The sequence below is a fragment of the Drosophila ficusphila genome, unplaced genomic scaffold (assembly GCF_018152265.1).
Source record: "Drosophila ficusphila isolate 14025-0441.05 unplaced genomic scaffold, ASM1815226v1 contig_791, whole genome shotgun sequence".
Lineage (NCBI taxonomy): Eukaryota > Metazoa > Arthropoda > Insecta > Diptera > Drosophilidae > Drosophila > Drosophila ficusphila.
In genome coordinates this window covers 3,794,213-3,817,590 of record NW_025064737.1, presented here as the reverse complement: position 1 = coordinate 3,817,590, position 23,378 = coordinate 3,794,213, and the positions used below count along the sequence as shown (strand labels likewise).

The window sequence follows — 23,378 nt, the reverse complement described above, 5'->3', positions numbered from 1 at the left end:
TTAAATATATATTTTAGCAAAAGATCAACACATACGTGAAAACAACAATTATACAATTCAGAACATAATTTACTCTTTTTTTATACAAAGAAAAGGCATTACAAAAAATGTGAAACATGAATGAAATATAACTTGAAATAAAAAATTTAAAAAAAATTGAAAAATACAAAATTAGTCATTTTCCCGTTTATTTCATCATGGGAGCAACTACCAATATGTACAAAGGAGTTTAAACCTATCAAATTGAAATACCCTAATATATAAAAGTTATACTAAGTTTATATACAAGTACAAATAGTGAAATTCAGCGGAGTTCGAAAAATAGGTTCTGGCTTTGTTGATGGATGGCTAACAAGACATCGTTGGGTTAGTGGGCCTGGAATTTTGTGCGCTTTGAAACCTGTTGCTAAATCGTGTTGCTAGGGTGCTGCTCTGGGGTTTCGGAACCAGCGTTGCCAGTTTAGCTTGTTTATAAGCTAGATTTTTAATAAAATAAGCTAGAATAAGCTAAAATTTTCCAGTTTTAAATGCTATTTTGATGTTATGTTAAATCTGCGGTTATACACTTTGGAACTGGAAAATTTTAGCTTATTCTAGCTTATTTTGTTAAAAATCTAGCTTATAAACAAGCTAAACTGGCAACGCTGTTCGGAATCGAACCCGCCTCGGGTATTACTTCCGAATGGGGCTCGCTGCCAAATCCGACATGCCTGCTGATTCTCGGAACTGTGGCGAAGGAGTTCGATCTATGAACTCTATGCTGTCGGTTTTCGACTGGGCAGCAGAAGATGTCGCGCAGTCTGCTGCCTGCACGATGGAAGCGGCGGGTTTCTCTTGTATGGGCGCCAGGCTGTTAACAATGGAGTTGGCCATGGCCAGTTCCAGCTCGCGCTGCCAGTCGTTCTCCTTTTGCTCCATGGCCTTGCGCCTCAGCTCTTTGTATCGGTTGTATACGATGAATTCTTTGACCAGCGCTGTCTCGGGATCGCTGTCGCGCTGCGCGGACCGCTGTTTGGCCAGGCGCTTCTTCTTTTTGTGGAGGGGCCGCGTCTCCACAATCATTTCCTCTAGCTCCAGGCAGGGATCGCAGTTGAGATGGTCTTCAGGGGGCTTATAGATCGGCGTTGTTTTCTTTTCGAGCACCTTCTGGAAGTCTATGTTGCGCAGCAGAGGGGTCTGGTGCAGTTCCTGCTTTGTGCTAATCCTGGCGCCTGGGTACGGCGACAGTAACTGCAAGAATTAAAAGTATCAAGACTAAATTTACAATTCCTCCAAGGAGGCCTCGTCTACCCACCTTCTGCAGCAGATCGACGAAGTTGTTGCTCCAGTAGCGTGGATAATGCACGGGCGTGTTTAGTATATTTTTAATTTCAGCTAAGGGCGTATTTGAGTGCACCACGAAGGGTCGGATGTTTCCCCGCATCTCGTAGGCCACGACGCCGAGAGACCACCAGTCCACCGGATAGCTATAACCGGCTGAAAGTAAGTGTAGCAGTCAAGAAGCAGCAATGAGGACTGTCCTGTTTGCCAGGACCTCTAATTGAGTCTCTACCGGACCAACTCGTCTATCCACTTACCCACTTCGTCCAGGGCACAAAGAAACACCTCGGGCGCCATGTAAGGCTTCGTCCCTGACATGCTGCAGGCCAAGGCATCCTTCTGCAACCTCGTTGCAATATTAAAATCAGTCAAATGGGCATGTCCTAAAGAGAATTTGTTAGAAGATCCTTTAAGAACATCTTATCAAGATAGTGATTGTAAAATATTTCATTTTGCTTTTAAACGGAGTACCAGTGGTTTCCACTGTTGCGCCTTAAGGGGGGTGCATCCGAATGTGTCATGCAATCATCAAGTATAAGCATTTTTTATGAACTGATATAAAAAATCTCGATTAGTTCTCCACAAAACTTATTTCCAAACAGGAATTTATATTTTTTTTTGATTTAATATGTATTCTTGAGAAATCTCTATACATTATTTAGAGATTTTGGAATGTCGGTCTAAAAAACATGACACTTTACAGCTCAAATCGAAATATGTATGTGTATTTCATAATCCAATTTTTACTCATTTTGTTACTCAGTTTTGAGGAGCAAGAGACCAAAAATAATAACAAAACAAGAAAGGAAGCTAGCTTCGGCAAGCCGAAGCTTAAATACCCTTGCAGTCATCAAATATTTCAAACAGAATACACAAAGCCTAAACAACATCGAAGCAACGACAACTTTTCTATTAATTTTTCATATTTTTCAATATTGTTCATATGTCAGCTATATGATATAGTCGTCCGATTTTGCTGAAATTTTATTTGTTATTCAAGAGTCGTTAGAAAACTCTATATTCCAAAAATCATGATTTTCTGATGAGAAATAAGGATGTTATCATTTTATTTCCGTTAATTCTATATAGATTTTTCGATCTTTCCTATAGCAGCTATATGATATAGTTGTCCGATTTTTATGAAATTTTTTTTATGAACCAAGGCTAGTTAAAAAACTTGATACTCAAAAAATCATTGTCGTGTGATGAAAAACAATGACGTAATCAATTAATTTCCTTTAATTCTATATATATTTTTTGATCTCTCCCATGGCAGCTATATGATAGAGTTATCCGATTTCGATAAAATTTAACCCGAAACTCAATAGTAACTAGAAAACGCCATGTGGAAGAAATCAAGTCGATCTGATTAAAAACAACGGCGTTAAAATGTTGTATTTCAATCTCTTGTATGGGAGCTATCCTATATAGTCGCCCGATCCGGGCCGTTCCGACTTATATACTGCGTGCAATAACTACACACCTTTTGGGAAAGTTTCAGCAAGATAGCTTTAAAACTGAGAGACTAGTTTGGGCAGAAACGGACAGGAGGACAGACGGACAGACAGACAGACGGACAGACGGACAGACGGACAGACGTACAGACGTATTTCGATTCAGATGGTGATACTGATCAAGAATATATATACTTTAAGGGGTCTAAGGTGTCTCCTTCACTGCGTTGCAAACTTCTGGCCAAAATTATAATACCCTTTGCTCTGCAAGGGTATAACAATAAATGAAGTTATTTATATAATATAATTATCCGATTTTAATAAAATTGAATTCATAATTCAGGAGTGGTTAGAAAACTCTATATGCCAAAAATCATGATTTTTTGGTTAAAAACAACGACAGCAAGATAGCTTTAAAACTGAGAGACTAGTTTGCGTAGAAACAGACAGGAAGACAGACGGACAGACGTATTTCAATTCAGATCGTGATGCTGATCAAGAATATATATACTTTATATATATATATTACATGTCACTGCGATGCAAACTTCTGACTGAAGTTATAAAACTCTTTGCTCAGCAAGGGTATAGAAATGGCGATTTTGATACGCCAATCTGTTGGTGCAAACTTACCGGCATCGTCCAATAGAATGTTGTCGGGCTTGATGTCCCTGTGGACCACTCGTTGCGTTTGCAAGTACTCCAGTGCACTGCCCAGCTCGCACACTAATAAGGCCACACTCTGCTCGGAGAACTCCACCTGTGGGAGGGAATGGGGAGGTCGGATACGGAGAAGGCACAAGTAGCGGAGGAACTTACTCGGTTCTGTAAATGATATCTTAGGTCGCCGCCAGTCAACAGGTCGCAGACCATAAATAAATCCTCCTCGTCTGTGGAAGACGAGAAATAGAGGTACATAAGTGCTCTGCGGCCCAGGCTTCAAAAGAAATGCTCAGAGTTAATTTGCATTTTGATTGGCAATCAGCAACAGCTTCAGCATCAGGCAGTCAGGAAAGTCAGGAAAGTCAAGGAGGAGAGGAGCGATAGAGAAGCGCCAGAAGCCGCTAAGCTGCCAGAGCTTTGGCAAAGGTAGCACCACCGACCTGTTTTCATGTGCCTGTGCAGGTATACTCGTATGTACATAGATATATATGGGCATTTTCCTATTGAATCCTTCAAAAAGTAAAAGGGCTGGCTAACTGCCTTCAAAATGTTTCTGATAAGGTGCTTTTTATTTTAGCCACCAACTTACTCGAACAAGGAGATCGGTAAAACAAAATGAAACACACCAATTACCTTCGAAGAGGATAATTAGATTCATATTTAAAGGTTTTTAAAACAATGATTTCTTGGCCCGTTGGTTTTTATTCCGCTGAAATTTTCATATTCGATTGCATTGTGTTTCTGGATACTTACCCTGGAAGGAAAACCACAGGTTGACGAGGAACGGATGCTCCAATGAGGACAGCAATTCCACCTCCTTAATGACCCCGCCAAGAGCTCCGCGCAGCTCGCAGGCAGAGCGACTCACGTACTTCATTGCGTACAGGATGCCGCTGTCTCGCTTTTGAACAATGCAAACCTGCAAAAAGAATCTTGTACAGTCAAGGGTTTCCCCTAAACTTTCTAAACTCTGATCCTACCTTTCCAAAACTGCCCTTGCCTATGGCGCGAAGTATTTGGAAGTGGTCAAAATTGACTGTAATAAGAGAAGAAGCGACGTTAGTGGCGATGCGATTGGGTGATTCGGGCCCAGATCACGAAACACAGTCCGATTTCCGACTTAAGAATCGTTTATTTCACTCGGCTGCACACACACCCGACAAATTCCGACTCGAGTAGCCTTTTGGGAGCGCACAGTTCCGGAAAAGCGATTTTGGTAAAATTTCCCTTAATTGAAGTCCTTGTCGCGGGCTGAGAAAAAACGGAGGCAGGACGTCCAGGTGCAGCAGGCGCAGATTGGGAAACCTGTGCCCGACCAGCGCCTCGAAGTGATCCCTGTCCAGGTAGCTGATCCTTAGCTCAAGCAGCTGCTGGCAAGTGCTCGTCAAGAGGAACTCGAAATCGCCTCCATGCAGCGGCTCCTGAAGGAGGTTCAGCGAAATCCTTGTCAGCCCATGTCCCCAGATGCTGGCCAGAATGGGACGACAGCGCTCGTAGCTCTGCAGCATAGCAATCTGGTCGGGCAGATCTAAAAGCTCCAATATCCTCCACAGGCATAGGTCGTCTAGCAACTCCATTGCCGTGTGTTTGCCTCGGGTGTGTGTGCGACGGAAATTTTACCAGTAGAAGCTGTGCCCCCCAGGGCTACTTTGTGGAAAACTCATTTCCATTTCCATTTGGTCTAATACCACCTATTACGGAATCTAAGCGATTTTATCTTTATAATATTACATTAGACGAAGTAATTATTCTGAAGTATACCGAATTTTACCAAGTACCAATTTAAACAACCCTAAACAACATTTTTTCAATGGAACTAAACCAGATGTATTTATGCCAACTCATGCATCATAAAAAATGAATGAGTTTTAAATTAAAAAAAAGAGTTATTATAAAGCTTACGTACTTCATAAATTTTCTAAAACAATTTAAATGAAAAACAATAAAGGCAGCTAGCTTCGGCTTGTAAAAACTTGCAGTTAAAACTTAAGTAGCATAGATTGTCGGAACCGCCGGATCGGACCTTTATATCGATTTTCTATAAAATGTCTTTCTAATGGTCAAAAAACAAGTAAGGAAGCTAGCTTCGGCAACAACTATTTTTTATATCCTTGCAGAGCAGAAGGGTATTATTTATTTCTTGTTTTTTTCTCACCGTCGTCATCGGCGAGCAGATTCGCGTCGGATCTGCTCGATGTGTTGGCGCCCATGGTGTCATCAATGGGTCCAAGTCGTGGGCGTGAAGTCGTCGTCCAATTGTTATTGAGCCTTAGGGTCGCCGTGGATATTGGTTCGTCGTTACTTTCTGGTATAGATGGACGAAGTGTAGGTAATTGAATAAAAAAGGAAGAGAACAATAGTATAACTTTAGACAATCAATAATTAATACATAATTATATTATATAATTTTAGAAAAAGATACTTTGTTTCATAAATTCAGATAAATCTGGCAAACCTTTTCGCCGGGGAACCGATAATAAAAGAAACTGCAACAAACTATATCTTCTACAGGGATTATTTTGTTACTCCTACTAGCCTTAGCTCTGATCATGCTTTTTGGCATCACGTCACCCTGAGCAATTGGGATTCTGTCTAACTAACGACTTACGAGTTTATATACATAGATGTCACCGATCACATTTATTTTGTAAGCATCCGATCTGCACCAAAGAAAACACACCCGTCCCGGCCCTCAACTGATCGCAGACGCTGAAGCATGGGCGACAAAGATTACATAGACATTCGAGCCAAGGGCTTAGGCCGCGATGCTACAGTCTCCTTGCGCCAGAACGAACTCATCCGAAACCTCCGCGCCTTGGTGGCCGTGCGCTTTGAAGAGGCCATTCCTCGGATCGTCCTGGTCTTCGCTGGCCAGGTGCTGAGCGATGTGGGCACCATCGACAGCAAGGGTATCGTCTCCGGGGTCACGGTGCATGTGGTTCTTCGTACGGGCGAGCCTGGTCGTCCCTTTCCGACACCGAGCTCGGTTCCCAACACCACTCCACTGGCGGGCGACCGTCCGATGAGGATGCTCAACTCGGCCAGCATTGCCTACCTGCTGGACGAGCCTAACGTACTGCGCAGCCTGTTGCAGGCAGATCCGCGGATCCGGAACCTCCTTGAGGAAAATGCCGCTATGCGCCACTACCTCAACAGCGACCAGAACCTACGAGAGATGCTCTCGATGGCCTTCAGTCCCGCAAAGCAGGAGCTGGGTCGCCGACGCGACCTCTACCTATCGCGCATGGAGTTCGTGCCCGGCGGATACAAGCTGCTGGGTCGCCTTAACTACTGCATGCTCCAGGCCTACGAGGATAACGTGGCCATGTCCTTTCAGCAAGTCTCACGCGGCGGTTCGAGGTGCTCGAATCCGCAACAGGGTGTTGAAAACCGGGAGCCTCTTCCGAACCCCTGGAGTCGTCCGCACATCGCTTGCACTCCCGACTGCTCGAACTACTCCACTGTCGACCTCGAGAGGATGGGCGTTTTGGCTAGACAAGTCCTCGCAGTTAGGATCCCCGTGACCCGGAGCAGTTCCCACGGCTGCCAGCAAAGCCGCCAAAAGCAGCCGACCTCTACTGCCACTCAGATTAGGCGTGGAAGCCTCCGCTCGCGCAAGGAGGCTCGTCCCGAACAGTGGTGCCAGGACCAATTGGAGCAGCTGGTCCAGAGGGGCTACAGGAACCAAGCTCGCAACAAACGCGCGCTCCTGATCTCCCTGGGCAACGTGGATAGCGCTGTCAGGCTACTAGACCACTGGAACCGGTCTGTCGAGGAGGAGTAGGCTCCATTTCTACTATTTTTGTTGGGTTTCATTATTGCCCAAATGTCCGTGACTTTGCATCCCGATTAGGGACTTCACAAAATGCAACTAAATACAGAAAGATCCGACTATTCGGACCTGAGAGGACAGACTTTCCTGATCATGGTGGTGGGTTCTTATACCCTTGCCAGAATCGCAAGGACTTTGATTTTCGGCTACCTTCTAGGTGTTAAAGTTTCCAAAACATTCGTACATTTCTGGGTTGAATAACGATGCTTTATGGAGTCGCATGTCCTACCTTCTACCCGTTACAAACTTTTCAAAAAAATATTATAGTATCCTTTTAACAAGCAGCGGGACAAAAAGTGTCCTGGCTGGTGTTTTCATAGTTTAAGCACAGTTTATTTTATTTGTTCTTTGCCGAAGAAGGATTTCTGTGATTTGATTGATTTTGCTGTCACATGTTTTGACAATGTCTTAATATCTTGGTTGTCGATACTTGACAGATATTTGATTTGTATAAGCCTATGCTTCGGCTTGCCGAAGCTAGCCTCCTTTCTTGTTGTGAAATAATATATATTTTTTCTTCCGCCGATTACAAAAATCTTTCCATAGTCAACCTTATAGCAAGTATCTAGCTATTGCACATTATAGGCGAATGATTTATTTTATCTTCTAGTTTCAGATTTTTTATCTCATTATTTACGCGCTTTTAAGGATATTTACGCTTTTCCTATTTTGGTAGGAAGGGCTGCACAGTAACCCCACAGGCTTCATAACGGCATTTTGCCTCGTAAACGTCCAAATTTTATAGCAATTTCTGTTAACGGTTTGAGAGTTCAAAGAACAAATACATAAAGTACGGTGCTGTTTTCTTGTTATCGTCCTTTTTATGATAAGAATTTTGATGGGCCATCATTCCATTATCGGTTTGTAGTATTACTCTCATAAGTACGGATGCATTTGTTTTTTCTGTTTATTAACTTTTTTTCGGCAAGGCATAATAAATTTCGGCTATATTAATATCACAATTTATCAGTCATAAAGAACTTATTTTCTGTAAAGTTCTACACAAAGTCATCACTCTTTTTAATTTGGGCTGGGTGATTTTAACTTTACGAAATGATTGCAATACAGTAACGGACACACTTCCGACCTGATAAGAAAAATTGTCGATGATGTTGGAAAACTGCATAATGAGAAGTGTATTGTTTCTAAAAATATCCAATGCTGTGTACCAGGTGGGATGTAAACACTATAAAGCTGACATTTCAGTATTTGAAATTTTACTAAGGACAGCAGAAATTTGCATTGCGGGAGGTCTTGTTGTCTTTTTGGGATATCAATTTATTGGGATTTAATCATGTTGCTTATTTTAAGGTTGTTCATGAATGAATTCAAAACAGACTGAACGAAAAAAACCTTTAACCGATTGGATTCACTTTTCAACTGAATTAATTGCCAGCCAAACGGTTTTGGCAGTTTGGCTGTGCGAAGTCCTGATTCTCCGCCCAATCATCGTCAAAACGGACAGATGACATCATTTTATTTTGTGGCGCAGGGGAAAAATCTATAATTTGGAGCGACCCGATGGAGCCGGGACTCATGTTTATGGGCGCACAGTTGAGTTAACGCGGGCTTATTTAATTTATGTATATCCAGGACTTGTAAGCAAACTCTTGTAACGTCTCAATGTGCTCAGCTGCTTTGCATAATCCAAATCAAAATGTGAGTTGGTGTCGTATTAGCATAGATAAGTCATTGGTGAAATAGCGTGTAAGTGCTGCGGCGGGAGCAGGACGAAGGAGACCCTGAACCCACCCCAAAACACTTGAGGAATCAAGTTGACAGCTAAATTGAATGTGACCAAACTGAAATAGGGTTCATTGACATCTTTTGTCCGTTTTTTCATTGGCTTTTTCGTTGTGGCAGCAAAAGCAATGGTGGACACACACTCCAGCTTTGCTGGCTGGCTGTCGGGGCCCAAAATAACTGCAGCGGCGACAGGGTATTATCGTAACACTCTTGGGGAGACCTGGGGTGCTTAAGCACAAGAGGTTACCACTTCGCTTCCTTTGAATTTATCGATTGGCGTCACTCGCAGCCGAGATGTTGTTTCTACCTATGCGTGCACGCTCGCTGGCTCATTTAAATTGGACTCGCAGAATGGTCCAAGAGCTGGCTCATAACACGCCAAGACGTTTCTGACACAACCTCCTCCTCCCGCCCCATACGTTTTCGGTGTACACTTTGCGCGTGTATTTAGGTTGCCCTGTACCTGTGTCGCTGGAGTGGGATGCCAAATTGTTGCTATTGCCTCTTTGATCCCTCGATGGATGTACACATACATATGTATGTATGCGACTGGCGATGGCGAGAACCCAGCGGGAAAGTGGGAAGGAGGTTTTTAGAGTACTTGAAAACCTGCTTCTTTTAGCAGGCGTAGGGGTAGGAGTAGAAAATTTCGGACCGCTAAATGGGGTGGGTTTCTGAATATGACCTTAAGTTACAACGAAGTTGTGACTAATTATTGTCTTTCTTCATAATATGCACGGTCACATCAGTATAAAATGTCGTGCAAAATGTGTCAAAAGTGAAAAAAAGTTAAGTTTATTCTAAAAAACAAGATAAAGGTAAGTTATAACATAAATATTTTTGTTTGTATATCCTTATTTCAGCGTTACGGATATGGTGAACATAAGCATTTTTACGAAAACTAAATATTAGCCGCCAGAGGCGGTTGTCAAGTAAGTAAGTAAGTTTTTTATTTAAATTTATTTTCAATTTCACAAGAACAAACAAATGTTTCTTTTCATAAAATTTGTAATAGATTCGACATCAAAGATTCTGGCCCATACATATGTCAATATTAATGGCAAATCTGAACGTGCGCAAGCGGACATTTCGATTTCGTCATTTGAAGAACTCGGCCACTTGGACTCCGATGCCGAAGCCAATCCAGAAGCATTTGTAAGTACTCACTACATTTTTAAAAAATTTCAATAGCCATGCTTGTTACTATGTAATTACATTTTTTTTAAATTCATATAATAATTTCTCCAACGTACTGTATGGTAAGTATACTTGTTTTTCAAAATTTATCTATTTTTCCCAGTACTTTTTATATATTTTTTGATTTTTATTAATATGTTATATATTAATATATTATGGTTTTTATTTTCAGAGTCACTCAGAAACGACAATTACAGTCTTCGCCAATATCAAGATGATCTGCGTTCATCGTTCACTGAGGCAAAAAATATAATATACAAAAATACTTATCACAAAGGTCCTTGGACTGTATATAGATTAATAAATGCATATACCAAATTAAAAAGTATTGTTTTTTACATGTGGAAATTCTGTAAAGCGGGAAGGCCAAAACCCAGTGGATTTTGGCCTGCATTCAGCAGCCGTAGGTCCAGTGGATTTTGCCCTGCAATCAGCAGCCGTAGGTCCAGTGGATTTTGCCCTGCAATCAGCAGGCGTAGGTCCACTGGATTTTGCCCTGCTTTCAGCAGCCAGAGCATCCACAGGTTTTTGGCCTGCAAACCTCCTTTACGCCTTCCTTTTGTGTGTCACCCCCGTGTATTTTGAAAGGAGAGACGGCAAAAATGTAAGGGGTGAAGGAGGTTTTTGCCCTTCCGCTTGTATGAAGAAACCACTGAAAAATAGCATATTTTCCACATCTTTTTTCCCGCTGGGAAGTCACGCGATTGTCACAATAACACTCACACACATAAATGCAATGGCTACAGTTACCGTTAGCTGTGCCGTTACCACTGCCGTCGGCAATTATTTACGTTTTCGGTGCTTCGCGTGCGTTAACCCGTTTCAGCCGTCGAACCTCCGTTTCCTGCCGCTGCGGGAGAGCGAATGTAACTGTTTTGTTTACTCCCATGCGCTCAGCTCTGCTGCTCTGCTGCAAACAGCACTCTGCGGGAGAGATTTGCGCAGGCGCGGGGCCTGCAGAGCAGCATAGGACGGACCAAATCGCTGCCAAGCCTTATGAATGAATGCCAATTAGCCAAGCTGGCTAGCTACTCTTTATTACTTTCGCTGCGATTATGATTGCTATGGCCCTTTAACGTAGCCTACTTTTCAGGGCGCCGAGGAGGCGCATCAACTTAAGCGTAAATTGATAGCGCACATGTGTATTTCGCCAGGTACCGGATCCATCCATCACGCTGATGGATGAGCAGACATCCGGTTGGGGCTTCGGTTCAGCCTGGCAGTTTTGCGACTTCCCTCCTCTTTAAAGCCTCAAATGTTGAGCCATTCGTTTAAAAGGCTCAACACAAGGATGGGGTTGTGCCTTTTGCAAAGGTTAATCTTAGACGCCTGCGGCGCTCGCTAGCCGTAACGGAAAATAAAATGGTGCAAAAATACTTTATCGTACTTTTTGTAAATATAAGGAATTATATAATTCAAAGAAGCACTCCTAAAAAATCAATCCTAACGCCCGGTATTTATAATACCATAACAGGTTGTTAGAATCTATTTAAAATATGTCAGGGCAGACAATTAGAATGGTATCCCACAATGGGAAAAACACAGGCAATAAACAGCGGACACTGCTAGCCAAAATCAAGCTAACCAGTTTTATGACCCTGTTGTTATTACGCTGTCACCCACAACCCGCATTTTGTTCTTGGCTTTGGCGCTCGACACGAGGTGCCAAAGGTTATCATAACATATGCAATAATAATCCACTGCCATTTGCCCCAACAGCAAAGACCACAAAATACGTCATAAACTTTTATAATAAAGCCGAAATGTGGCCGCAGAAATGGCCGGCGGCCCTCGTGTTTTTGCTGCCTTCAAACGTTTATTGTTTTTCCCAGCCTTATTTCCATCCCATCAATATCTATGTTTGTATATATGTACATATGCACATCCATGAAGGCTTTTGTCGGCCCGCGTCGGACTGATATCCATTTTAACTCATTTTGCCATTAGGAAAAGGTAGTGGTGTTTGTTTGCCGGGTGTCGGGTGCAGATTGCTTTCATAGTTTCTAGGTCAACTGTCTCCGAAGTTAGAAGAAAAATACTATTTAAATAGGAGAAAAAAAGAGGAAAATGCTTGTGATATGTTAAAGTGTATGCCTTTTAATGATTGCGTTTGAATATTGATTAAGGGGTCACTTCTAAGCCCTGAAAAAAAACTCCCAAAAATACCTTCACACAAAATGCTGACACACAAAAACTGGTATACATATATAGATTTGGTGCACCTTAATCTAAAACCAAGCTGTTATATGAGAGGCTGAAATTATAAAGAAACAAGAATGGAATCTTATATCGAATTTCATAATACATTTTTTATGTTTCACCACCATTATGATATTGATACACAAATATTTTGGAGATTTCTCTTAAACTAGAACTTATAATTTTAAAGTGAATCGGATTTTCAAGTAAGAGTTAATGATATGCAATGCTCTAAATCAAGATTATTTGAAATTGTAAGTGGAAGGGGAGCCAAATACTGTACGCTAGTGTTCCTGCAATTCCATAATTGCTCAATGATAAATTTAACCTGCCAGAATAAAGTGGTGCCGAGCGGACAGGGATTTCCTCGCATGACCAAACTTCAAAAGGCCGGGCTCGCTAGATCCTACTTTTAACCACTGAGTAAATCCGTTTAAAATGCTAATTTCCTTTTTGGTGGGAGGATTCCCAAAAACAATATCCTGTTTTGGGCTAAGCAAATGACAAGATGCACCGCAGACCAACAACATTTCATTTGACGACGGGAAATGAGTTTTTCATTTCGTTTTCTTCCGTTTTTTTTTACAACAATTGTCGCGTGTCATTAGCCCTAAGGACAAAACCAACACTTGGAAGGAACACTTTTTGTTCCACGAGTTTGCAAGAGCGGCTGTTCATTAGGTCAACTGAACTTTACATAAAAAATAACTTAATAAGCCAATATGCATGAAATCATAAAAATCCACAAGTTAATAAATATGTATATAGAATTAAATATTCCAATCCATGGTCATCAGACGATGCGACTAAGCCGTGAGTGCCTGTTTGCTCTATGAAACTTTAGGAGCTTAAATATTGGGATCGAAACTTTATTCAAAAGGTATAACTCCTTCTTTTAAGCTTACCAATTTCGAAGGTCTGCGGCAGCTATAATTGTATTAGTACAGTATTAGGTTTACAGCAACGGAAAAAGTTTTCAAAAATTTGGTACTCCCATTGAAACTAAGCATCAGATCTGATACCAAATGTCTGATTGTCTGATTTCTTATTTTCCATTCAACGGGTAAGTAAAAGAAACATAAGCAAAAAAACTGTTTAAATTCTAAATAATATAATATTTTGGTTGCACTCAGAATATACAATGACTGTTCTTATTTCCCGTCATTAAAGCTGGAAAAAACCAATGAAAAACGCGCTCATTTGGCTTTGTTCAATAATGTATACATTAAATATACATACATATAGTGCTAGTGCTTCCGTCTGCCACATCCATTTCAACAAATATACCAAGTCACCCCGATTACTCTACAGGAAACGGGTAAAATAAAGTTATATATTTTAAGAGTTTGTGATTCAGTCAACGAATAGCAGATTGCAATTTACTTATTGCGAAGAAATTTAGTTTGTAATTTAAGAGTCATTAAAAAACGCTATATTCCAAAACTCTTGCTTTTATGATAAAAACCAGAAAGGAAGCTAGCTTTCATCAAATATGCCAAACAAAATACCTAACGGCTAAACAAGACCCAAGTTATGTCGATTTTCCATTAAGTTCCTTTATGTTCGACTATTCATATGACAGCTATATGATATTGTCGTCCGATTTTTATGAAATTTAATTGAAAATTCAAAAGTCATTAGAAAACTATATATTCCAAAAAGTATGCCTGTCTGATAAAAGCAACGATGCAGAGGATATTATAATTGCAGTCAGAAGTTTGACACATCAGACGGCGTAAAGTTATACACTGACGAGCAAAACTGTAACACGATTTCATTGTTTCAACTTCAAAGGTCTGTAACTTTTTTTCTAATGCACGGATTTTGAAGATCTTAGTAGTTTTGTAACCGCTAGCGGTTTGTCACTCATTCCTTGGTGACTGGATCGTGGGATCTCTAGTCCAATACTAAGAGCGCCCATCTAACTCGAAGCGATTAACTTTTGTTTCATCCGACCATATAACCTTGAAAACAAAAGTATTTTGGAATTGTTTGCTTTTTAAGGCACTGGTAGCAATGACTTACAGTATCCCAATTCGCTATCAAGCACGGTGGCGGTTCCATCATGGTTTGGGGGTGCATTAATTTAAATGGAGTTGGTTCCTTGTTATTAATCGATGGAATAATCCGAAAAGAGCAATATCTATCCATTTTACAAGAAAATCTTCCAAAGGAATTTTGGAAAGTTGGTTCTTTCTGCCGAAAACTGCGTTTTTCAGCAAGACAACGACCCCAGGCACACGTCCATATTGGTAAAAAATTGGATTTCAAAACAGAAATTTCATTCTCTGAAGTGGCGACTACAATCTCCCGACATGAATCCAACAGAAAACTTGTGGAGTCATGTGAAATCGCAGCTGGAGAAATATGCAGTTCCTCCGAGTGGAATGAAGGAGTTGTGAGAGCGGCAACAGGGCGTATGGAATGATATTCCCCCGGAAATGGTACGACGGTATACCCAAAATATGCCCAGGCGCATAGAAGAGCTAAAAAAGTCCAAGGGGATGTGAACTCACTATTAAAAAATCATTAATAAAAAGATTTCTTAAAAAAATAACCAGAGTGCAAAACTGTAACTGTTGAATGATACCGTAATTTTCTTAACTCATTCGATATTTATTGAAAAGGGCGAATTTTTGTGAAAATCTACTTTTTAAACTTTTTCCCTCGTCTTGAAAACTAAAATTTATCCGCGGCAAATTGTTGAACTGTATCCAACGCAGGTGGCTCAATTTTATTATTAGGATATTTTTATTAGGATCGGGCGGACGACTATATCATATTTTATTCTTAATTCCACAGACAAATGTAACTCATAAAAATCATTCGTGTAAATGAAAAAATAACGAGGTAATAGTTTTTATTCCGATCATTTTTATAAAAAGTATATGGTATATACAAAATTTTGGAAACATTTTTTTAAACTTTTAGAAAATTCTCAGTTGAAAAATTCTGGTTGAGAATGCAGCTCCACATAAAGACTCTAAGATCATTTTTAAATTGCCAGGGTAATGTCCATATACCCTATTTTTAGTGACTAAGAAAAATTTAACATGAGTGAAGTTTTTCGAGTATGTCTTTCTTGCTTTGTTGTAAAAATTTATTTATTTGCAAGAATACCAGTATTATCAATGCGTATCCCCACGTTAACTCTTGTTAATTAATTCGTTTATGCACAGAATATTTGGGCCATTAATAGATCTGGTCCTCGTGTGCCAAGAATATCTGATTGTTAAATTTCTGTTGAGTTGACCGAAATAAAACCCTTCTCTTCAAGAGAATTACTTTCATTACTTAAGGGGTTACATGGGTTTCACGGTTTCAAAAAAATCGATTTTTTTTTTGTCTTATTAAATTCTATAACATTTCTAGAATACTGTCCTAAATTTTCAAGTTGATCCGAGTAATAGTCTCGGAGATACAGCCTTGAGAAGGTGGACGCTTGAGACCACTTTTATTGTCTCTTAAAACTTTAAACGCGTTTTTCTCAAAACTATGTTTTCAAAGTCGGTTGTCAAAATTTCTCGCAAACTACTCAACCGATCTTAATGAAATTTTACACAAGTATTCGAGATATCATTTACAAGGTATTGAACGAAGGATTTTTTTTTTTTTTCAACTACAACTTTTTAAAAAAAAAAAATGTAGAGAAATTTTTATCGAAATTTGCATTTTTTTGTAAAAACGTCTGCCAAAAATCCAATTTTCATTTTTTTTTTTTTTCCTTCGTCCAATACCTAGTTTATTGTCTATACTGAAACACGTTTTTTTTATTTTCACTTTGGATGATCCTGAAAGAAGTTCTGCTGACAACGCGGAGGCACCTTTTTTCCGAGGGACTGCCGGAAATGGCGTCGTAATGGCCGACATTTTGATATTTTTTTTTTGAAAATTTCACAAAATCTTTATTAAATATGTATCTTTTAAATAATAAAAAGTTTCATTGAAATATTTCATTTTTTATATGCAAAAAAAATGTTTGAAAAAAGGCCGTTTTTTACCCGAGGAAACCCATGTAACCCCTTAACCCAATGATTGATTAAATATACAAGATCAGAGTTATTTTATTTCTCTGAAACTAGCAAGGATTTATTATCAAGTAAAAAAGATACTAAAAAACAATTTGTTACTGCGTCCAAACACACTTTCCTTATGGCTCTTATTTTACAAATATTTTTGCAGTGTTCTTCGGCAGTTAATTTTTATAAACATAAGAAGATTGTTTGACCTCAGTTGGTTTTAACTAAATAATCGAGGAAATAGGTAACAGCAGACAACGATTTTAAAGTCATTGCATGTTTTTTTAATTAAAAAAGCAAAACAAGCCTATCTGATAGTTTTTAGGCTATATGTTGAAGATTTCATAATAGCTTTAGATAAAGCATTTGTGGTTGCTATTGTTGCTTTTCAAAAATTACCGAGTAAATTAAAATTACGTACAAAATATGCTCTTTACAAACTAATATCAAAGTTTAGTTATCAACAGTTTAATTCGTGGCCGACGCATGCTGCATGCGCGTTCCTTGCTCTCAAAATACATAATTAATTTATATGTATGATTTTTTATGTATTTGATTTTTTATTATTGTAGTGGTGGCTGTTTTTTTTTTTTCAGTTCCATTGGTTTGGTGGTTAGACAGATTGTTACAAAGCTTTCATGATTGGATTTATCTATTTATATGGATCTTCTGCTAACTTACGTGCAAAAATGACTTTGTATGCATTATGCGATTATCACAATTCCATTTTCTTTTCAATTTGTTGTTTTGTATTTAGCTTTCATTCTCGGTTATTAGAATTATTCTAGTGTATATTGCAATAGTTCTATTGCTTGCAATGCATAGCTCTGTCAACTATTTTACGATAAATTATCAATCATAATCAGGCTTTTCAGTTATACAGCTAGAAACTTCGGGGATTGGTCTAAAATTATGCAAAGGTTGTAAGAGTTGTAAGAGGATACTTGTAACAAACTTCAAATTTTCAGAAAAATTAAATTAAAGAAGTTCGACAGGTTTCTGCCAAAATGTCACATTTGACTGTGGTCCTGTGGCAAAGAAACTGGAGTTGATTGTGCCTCCTGAGCAGGTGCAGCTCCTGATGGCTTGCCAACATTTAACTTTGCCTTTACTTTAAGCAACAAAGCTTCAAAGGAATCCTCCTCCTGTACTTTCGGTGTTGGTGTCTCCTTGGGAAACACATATGAGTGATAATTGTTAATACCAGCATTGTCTGAAATCGGGAATTTGGAAGTTAAAAACATGGCGTTATGGTTATGAGAAATTACCTACCCAAGTCAGCGTACGAGGCGCGACAGAAAGCGCGTCTCCCACCGAAGCTGATGTCATACATGTTAATTTGCGAGTCCCTAGGACTCGTGTCGATGGCCGTGAAAGCGTCCTGCGCCCTTTCGTACGTAACAAATCCGTACTTCATTCTGTAATAAAAATTATTATGAATTGAAGTTGTTAACCTTTTTTGCAGGCGTTTGCTTCTTACCCATTTTCTTTGTAATGTATTGTTATCTGCTTTATGTTTCCATAGGGTAAAAATTTACGCCGCAGCAGTTCCTTGGTAGTCTCCTGCTCAATGCGACCGACGTAAACAATTCGCCGCTCCTCTACGGCCGGTTGCGATACGTTGCGATCCATAAATCCGCGTCGATTGTTGTTATTGGAACAGGTATTGTTGCCGTAGCGCGTGTCAGATTTTGAGCGCGAACGCGAGCGACGCAGATTGCGATGCGGACTGCGACTGCGATTGCGATCACTGTTCTCAGAGCCGGAACAAGAGGAAGACACGCTGGCCCGCTTTTGGTTTTTGGAACGTCTCTTGTTATAGCTAGTGCGGCGTTGTCTGCGCTCATATTTGCCTGCCTCTGAGTATGATGAAGAGCTAACAGAACTCCGATGACGATGTGTGCTGCGAGAAGAATAGCCACCGTTTCCAATACTGCTTCCCCCGCAAGTGACTGCTGCATCCAGGCTGCGCAGCTGCTCGATTGAATCGGATCGTGAGCGTGATCTGTACGACACCGAGCTGCCACAGTCCGAGTCTGATGAACCACTTGAAGAACTAGACTCATTCGAGCCCGAACCATGGTTTCGTCGCTTGCGGTAAGTCCGTCGCGTTCGCTCTCGAGACTGTCGGTTGGGCGGCAGCGTCAAAAGTGGAAATTCGGGTTGCAAATCAGTTTGGGTAGCAGCGCTGACCAGAGTTTTGCGCATTCGATCTTTGGGCAAGTGCATAATGACCATGTCCTCGCCATGCTGAACATTTTTTTCGGACGAGCCTTTAGGTTGTGCATTGCTCGGAATCGTCGCGAGTGTAGTGCTACTGGTTTGTCTTACGACCTCGCTTTGTATGCTCGCTATAAGAGAGTTGCTTATGTTCTTGTTGCCATCTTGGCCGTTCGAGATGTTGTACAGCAAAACCGATGACTTTAAAAGAGATCGAGGAGAAGCTTTGCTTAGTTGATTCGGCGGTATCGTTATGTCTGTGTTGCAACTAGCTGAAACAATAATAATCTCCTCATAGTCCGGGTGGATTTTGTTGCTGGGAGGACGAACCACCGCCGTAGTTGGATCCTCAGATTCCATGCAGTAGGTGTCCTTGACAATGTCCTTGAGTGGCGGCAACTTTGTTACACGTGGCACTTTCGCTGTTACCCGGGAGTCGATGATCTTTAACTGTTGAGCCCGCTTCATTTCAATCATGCGCAGCACTTTGTTCTTTGCCACGGTTATGGGATCCAGGGGCACTGTGGCCGTTTCTTTGCTGGGGCACTTCAGGCTGTTCACAATATTGGCTATGGCAGCCTTCTGAGGCGATGGCGTAGGCTTGAGAACTGGGGAAGGAGAGGTGAATTTGCTAGCATCTTCAAGCTTCGCCTGCTTCGGGGGAGTCGGCTTTGTTTTTGCGTTGCAAACGCCGCCAGAACGTCGTTGTTTGTACTCTTCTAGATTGAGCTTTCGCTTTGGGGCCGTAATCGGCGCTGGAGTCTGTGTAATTGCGGCAGATGGTGTTGGCGAATGTATTTCTGCCGCATTTGCCGATATCGCGGCTTCTCTCTCCTGCTTCAAAAGCGCTAGGTTTTTGCCACCCAAGCCTAGACCCTTACATGGATTTCTGTTCGATGTCGGCTGCTTGCTGCTGATTAGCTTCGACACCTCCTTTACTTTTTTAGTTGCCATCTTGGGTGGCTTGGGCAATGAGGAAGCTCCAACCTTACGTTTGAGAAAATCGCACTGTTTTTTATTAGGCACCAGGCAAATGTTGGCCGGCTTCGGTTTATTCAAAGCGGTTGGCTGGGTTTCCAACTGCGCCTGCTTATTCTGTGTGCAACAAAATATAAATTTAATAATGATTTTCTTTAGTTAATTTATTTTGTTACCTCTTTAACATTGGACACAGATTTCTTCGTGGACTTGGGACACCAGGAAGGGTCGGCCTTTACATTGTCCACGTAGCGCAAGTCATTGGTAGCTTGGCCTGCTTCTGTGAGCTGACCTGTTAACCATTCAGTTTCATCCACATCAATAACATCGACAGTTTCAACGTCGATTATCGAGTCCGAGTCATAATCAGAGTCCCGCGTCCTTGAGGAAAGTGCTTTGGGTTTTTGTGCAGTCATGGCCAAAGGAGGCGGAAGCACTAAGGAAGCCACGGTCGCAGTATCAGGTTTAGGTGGCTCCAGTGCTCGTAGAGACTCTTTTTGCGGCACGCGTTAAAATTATCCGCAAAATCGTCTTTGGTTATAAAGTCAGCTAAGTCAAAGTTATTCACATCGATATTAAGTCCGAATGCGTCTACTTCCGAGATTACGGTGTTAGTACTAAGCGTTCGATTTTTCCGCTCGCTAGAGCTTTGCAAAGTCGCGACAGCGGGCATAATTTGACCCTGCTCCTCGTCCTCGTTAATGTCGTATTCGTCCTCGTAGTCACTGGAGTGCGACTCATAGTCACCAATCGAGGAGCTGTCCGTGCGGGTGCGAAATGTGGAGACACTGTACTGGCTCTGTATGTCCTCCTCCTCTGTATGATCCCCTCCGTCGATGTCTTCCGTGTCATACTCGACTATAGCATTTATCTGGCGCTGCTGTTCGTAGGCTACCTCGACCTCGCTGTCCGTAATGGCCTGGTAGACCTGGGCATTTAGCACATTGGCATCCCGGTCGCCCAGTTCTTGCTCCACAAAGCCACTGTAGATCAGCTATTTAAAGAATCAATACCGATAGAAGTCTTGACCATTCAAATGCCTCTTGAGCCAAAACCTACCAGGTTCTTTCTGTTTTGCAGATCGTCTTCCCGGTTGTGACTGAGCAGTAACTCGTCTGTAGGCGCGATAGGCAGAATGCCGTCAAGAGTATCTGTCAGTTGTAGACTGCAAAATTATTGAATTAGTATTGGGCAGTTTCGCTAACGGAATTCACTTACTCATCGTTAGATGACCAAAAATTCGGCTCAGTTTCGTATTTTACGTAGTTTCCCTCGAAGGGATCTTCTTGGAACGCATTCAGCATTCGGGAATCCATTATGAGTTTTATTAAATACCGCAAAAACTGCAAATTTATAAAAACACATTAGCTTTTTTGTTTAAATGGAAATAAACACAAAGGAGTTTTGATTTGTTCATTAAAATATGTGATATGCATTCTTGCAAAAACCAAAAATCAAGGCTATTTTAATACAACATTTTAAAAATTTTTTAATTGGAAAACCAAACCTGCTTAGAAGGAAGAACGTAGTACGTCAGCGAACTTTAACAAACAAAATCGCCGAGAAGTTCCAAAAAATACATATGTATAAAAAAAATTAAATCGATTTTCTGATTTGAAGTGTTTAGATTGAAGATTTTTGAGTGTTTAGATTACGCGCCTTTCGACATCTCTTTTGCTGAAATTCGATACACAACTAAATTTCGAATTTCGGTTGGTACCCCAAAAAAGTTTGTCGAATTCCAAAGTGAGAGTTTCAGCTTAAGAATATTAATTGTATAACATTTTTCGAAAATCCCGGTTGTTGACGGACAAACATGTCTAAAAAGCATAATCACATATCATATATCGTTAAAAATTTTTCAAAACACAAAGTTCGCTGTCTGATCTAACTACTTCCAGTGTGTTTGTTTACATTTTTTATGCAGTTTTATGAATGAAAGTACGAACTTACGCTGCAAAAAAATAGAAATTCGCCGAAAAGTATGCATCACCAATAGAAAAAATTAATTTAATCCTCTTTAAATTAATAATAAATCCAAAAATATTAAATCAGTTGATCAAATATCTACATATCTATCTAATAGCTTGAGCAAACGTCAATCTTAAAAACTAAATATTATTTATTTTTATCGAAAAAAATGGAAATGGATGTCTTAATACCATTTTCATTTTTTCAAAACAAATTGTCTCTCAAAGTTCATTTAAAATGGCGGGTCTGAACTGTGTGCTCCAGTGATACTGATCTTGTACTTTAAAAGGATACGAAGCAGCCTAAGCTTGTTACCAACATATAAACAAACAAACAGACAAACAATATTGTCGCATATAACTGCTGTACAAAAACCTTTAATGGGGTAAGCAAAACTATTAGGAAAAGTGTTAAGGATGTATTTTTAAAATGTTTGCTTTTAAGGCTACCGACAATGCTCGTTTTTTAAGAAATTAATTTATTCTACAATTAACGAATATAAAATGATGAAGAGATTCAAAAAGTTTGGCAACGCCGTACGTCAATGTACAGCGTGGCAACTGTGTTTAAATAATTTTAAGTAAAAGGAAATAACCTAAACAAAAAACGCTTTTTAAAAAAAGTGGTTGAAAATAGACATATTAATATCACTACTTTCACTAAGAGAACTTTTGTACAAAGAATAATTATAATATTATTTTTACTGAGCCTAAATATACACACTCAATTATTCTTTTTTAACGAGATCAGTGAAATATATGTATACATATGTACATATAGTTTAAATGTCTTTAACGTTGGCTATAAGCGGCCTGAAATAGCTAAAGCAGCAACTCCGCGTGGCATGTTGGCATGCGGAGCTACATGCAGTTCCCCTTCCCCCCACCAACACCAATCAAGAGAGTGCACACCTGCGGCTCTTAAAAGTCCTGATGAGTGATTTGGGCTAACTTTAAGGGCTTAAATTCGATCTATGTGAATCGGAGTTAAGAAACATATTCATTTTGAAAAAGCACTGGCCGCCAACAATAACAAGCATGCGCACACACCAACGAGAGTAAGAAGAAGCAGGGCGCACATGTGTTGCCCCAACCACGTGTGTGTGAACCGCGTTTCGAGTGTGCGTAAATGCCGCCGCCTTGCCATGTGCTTTTTGCCTTTTGCGCTAGACAACAATCGAATTCAAATTAAATATGTGCGTCGTCTACCTCCACTATCATCTTTCAGATTTTTTTCGCATTTGTTTGGAAAGCTGCTTTCTAAGGAAGCTCTGTTGTGAACACAGACGAAATGCGAGGTGGACTTCAGGTCGAATTCGCGTTTAATCGCAATCGGGGGGCCCTTTAGGCGACTTTACCTTCTCAAATCGCACCTGTGGTGGCTCCGGACCACGCCTCCCAGAGATTTGGGGCTCTTGCTGGAGCGATTTGTTGTCAGGTTTGTCGCCGCAGTCTGTTTGCCCGTCTGCTTTAACCTCACATGTTGAGCGCCGCGTCTGCAGCACCAACACAAACACAGATTCCCCAATAGGGTTTTATTCGGCCGATTGCCAGCTGCACAGTTTAGGCGTCCCGTCTACTCGCAAATCACTCGCGAATTCAAACTTGGCTGTCGTCACTCCGGTGCACTTCTCTATCACTTTATCTCATGAGTTTGAGAACCGCACATTGCCCAAATTTGTTCACGTGGACTGGAGTGAGTCGATTCGCGGCGGCAGAGACAGTGTTACCAGAGCTTGTGGTCACTCATCACAATCCCAAAAATCCCTTGTACCAGAGT

The 23,378-nt window shown here is 40.6% G+C and overlaps 3 protein-coding genes across 7 annotated transcripts; 1 reads left to right on the top strand and 2 right to left on the bottom strand.

Annotated features, from left to right (window-relative positions):
* Nucleotides 1-171: 171 nt before the first annotated feature.
* On the bottom strand, nt 172-11,067 carry LOC108098556 (serine/threonine-protein kinase 32A). 5 transcript variants are annotated; one of them, XM_017201558.2, is made up of 9 exons: nt 11,004-11,067; nt 5,593-5,742; nt 4,418-4,473; nt 4,191-4,356; nt 3,594-3,664; nt 3,408-3,534; nt 1,578-1,703; nt 1,295-1,476; nt 172-1,230 (listed from the first exon to the last, which is right to left on the bottom strand). In XM_017201558.2, exons 2-9 carry the CDS (start codon nt 5,645-5,647, stop codon nt 673-675), a joined length of 1,341 nt encoding a protein of 446 aa, XP_017057047.1. In that variant the 5' UTR covers nt 5,648-5,742; nt 11,004-11,067; the 3' UTR covers nt 172-672. The 5 variants fall into 5 exon arrangements, with proteins under 5 accessions (XP_017057047.1, XP_017057046.1, XP_017057048.1 ...); XM_017201557.2 differs by having other exon boundaries at nt 10,963-11,063; XM_017201559.2 differs by lacking the exon at nt 11,004-11,067 and adding an exon at nt 9,479-9,700.
* LOC108098558 (ubiquilin-4) lies at nt 5,736-7,342 on the top strand. The gene has a single exon (XM_017201564.2). It carries the CDS (start codon nt 6,154-6,156, stop codon nt 7,219-7,221), a length of 1,068 nt encoding a protein of 355 aa, XP_017057053.1. The 5' UTR covers nt 5,736-6,153; the 3' UTR covers nt 7,222-7,342.
* Nucleotides 11,068-16,457: 5,390 nt separating the features above from the next.
* Nucleotides 16,458-23,327, bottom strand: LOC108098540 (uncharacterized protein DDB_G0284459). Its single transcript, XM_017201527.2, is given in 8 exon segments — nt 16,458-17,643; nt 17,703-17,848; nt 17,911-19,745; nt 19,805-20,127; nt 20,130-20,622; nt 20,688-20,793; nt 20,847-20,971; nt 22,957-23,327. Coding segments are annotated over 7 exon segments (3,204 nt in total). The 5' UTR covers nt 20,945-20,971; nt 22,957-23,327; the 3' UTR covers nt 16,458-17,440.
* Between the last annotated feature and the right edge of the window lie 51 nt (nt 23,328-23,378).

Coding starts and splice junctions, on each gene's coding strand:
- LOC108098558 (XM_017201564.2), top strand. CDS start 6,154: ATGGGCGACAAAGATTACATAGACATTCGAGCCAAGGGCTTAGGCCGC.
- LOC108098556 (XM_017201561.2), bottom strand. CDS start 5,014: ATGGAGTTGCTAGACGACCTATGCCTGTGGAGGATATTGGAGCTTTTA. Junction 4,357..4,417: donor GCAAGGGCAGTTTTGGAAAG/GTAGGATCAGAG, acceptor TTCTTTTTGCAG/GTTTGCATTGTTCAAAAGCG. Junction 1,231..1,294: donor TCGTCGATCTGCTGCAGAAG/GTGGGTAGACGA, acceptor TAATTCTTGCAG/TTACTGTCGCCGTACCCAGG.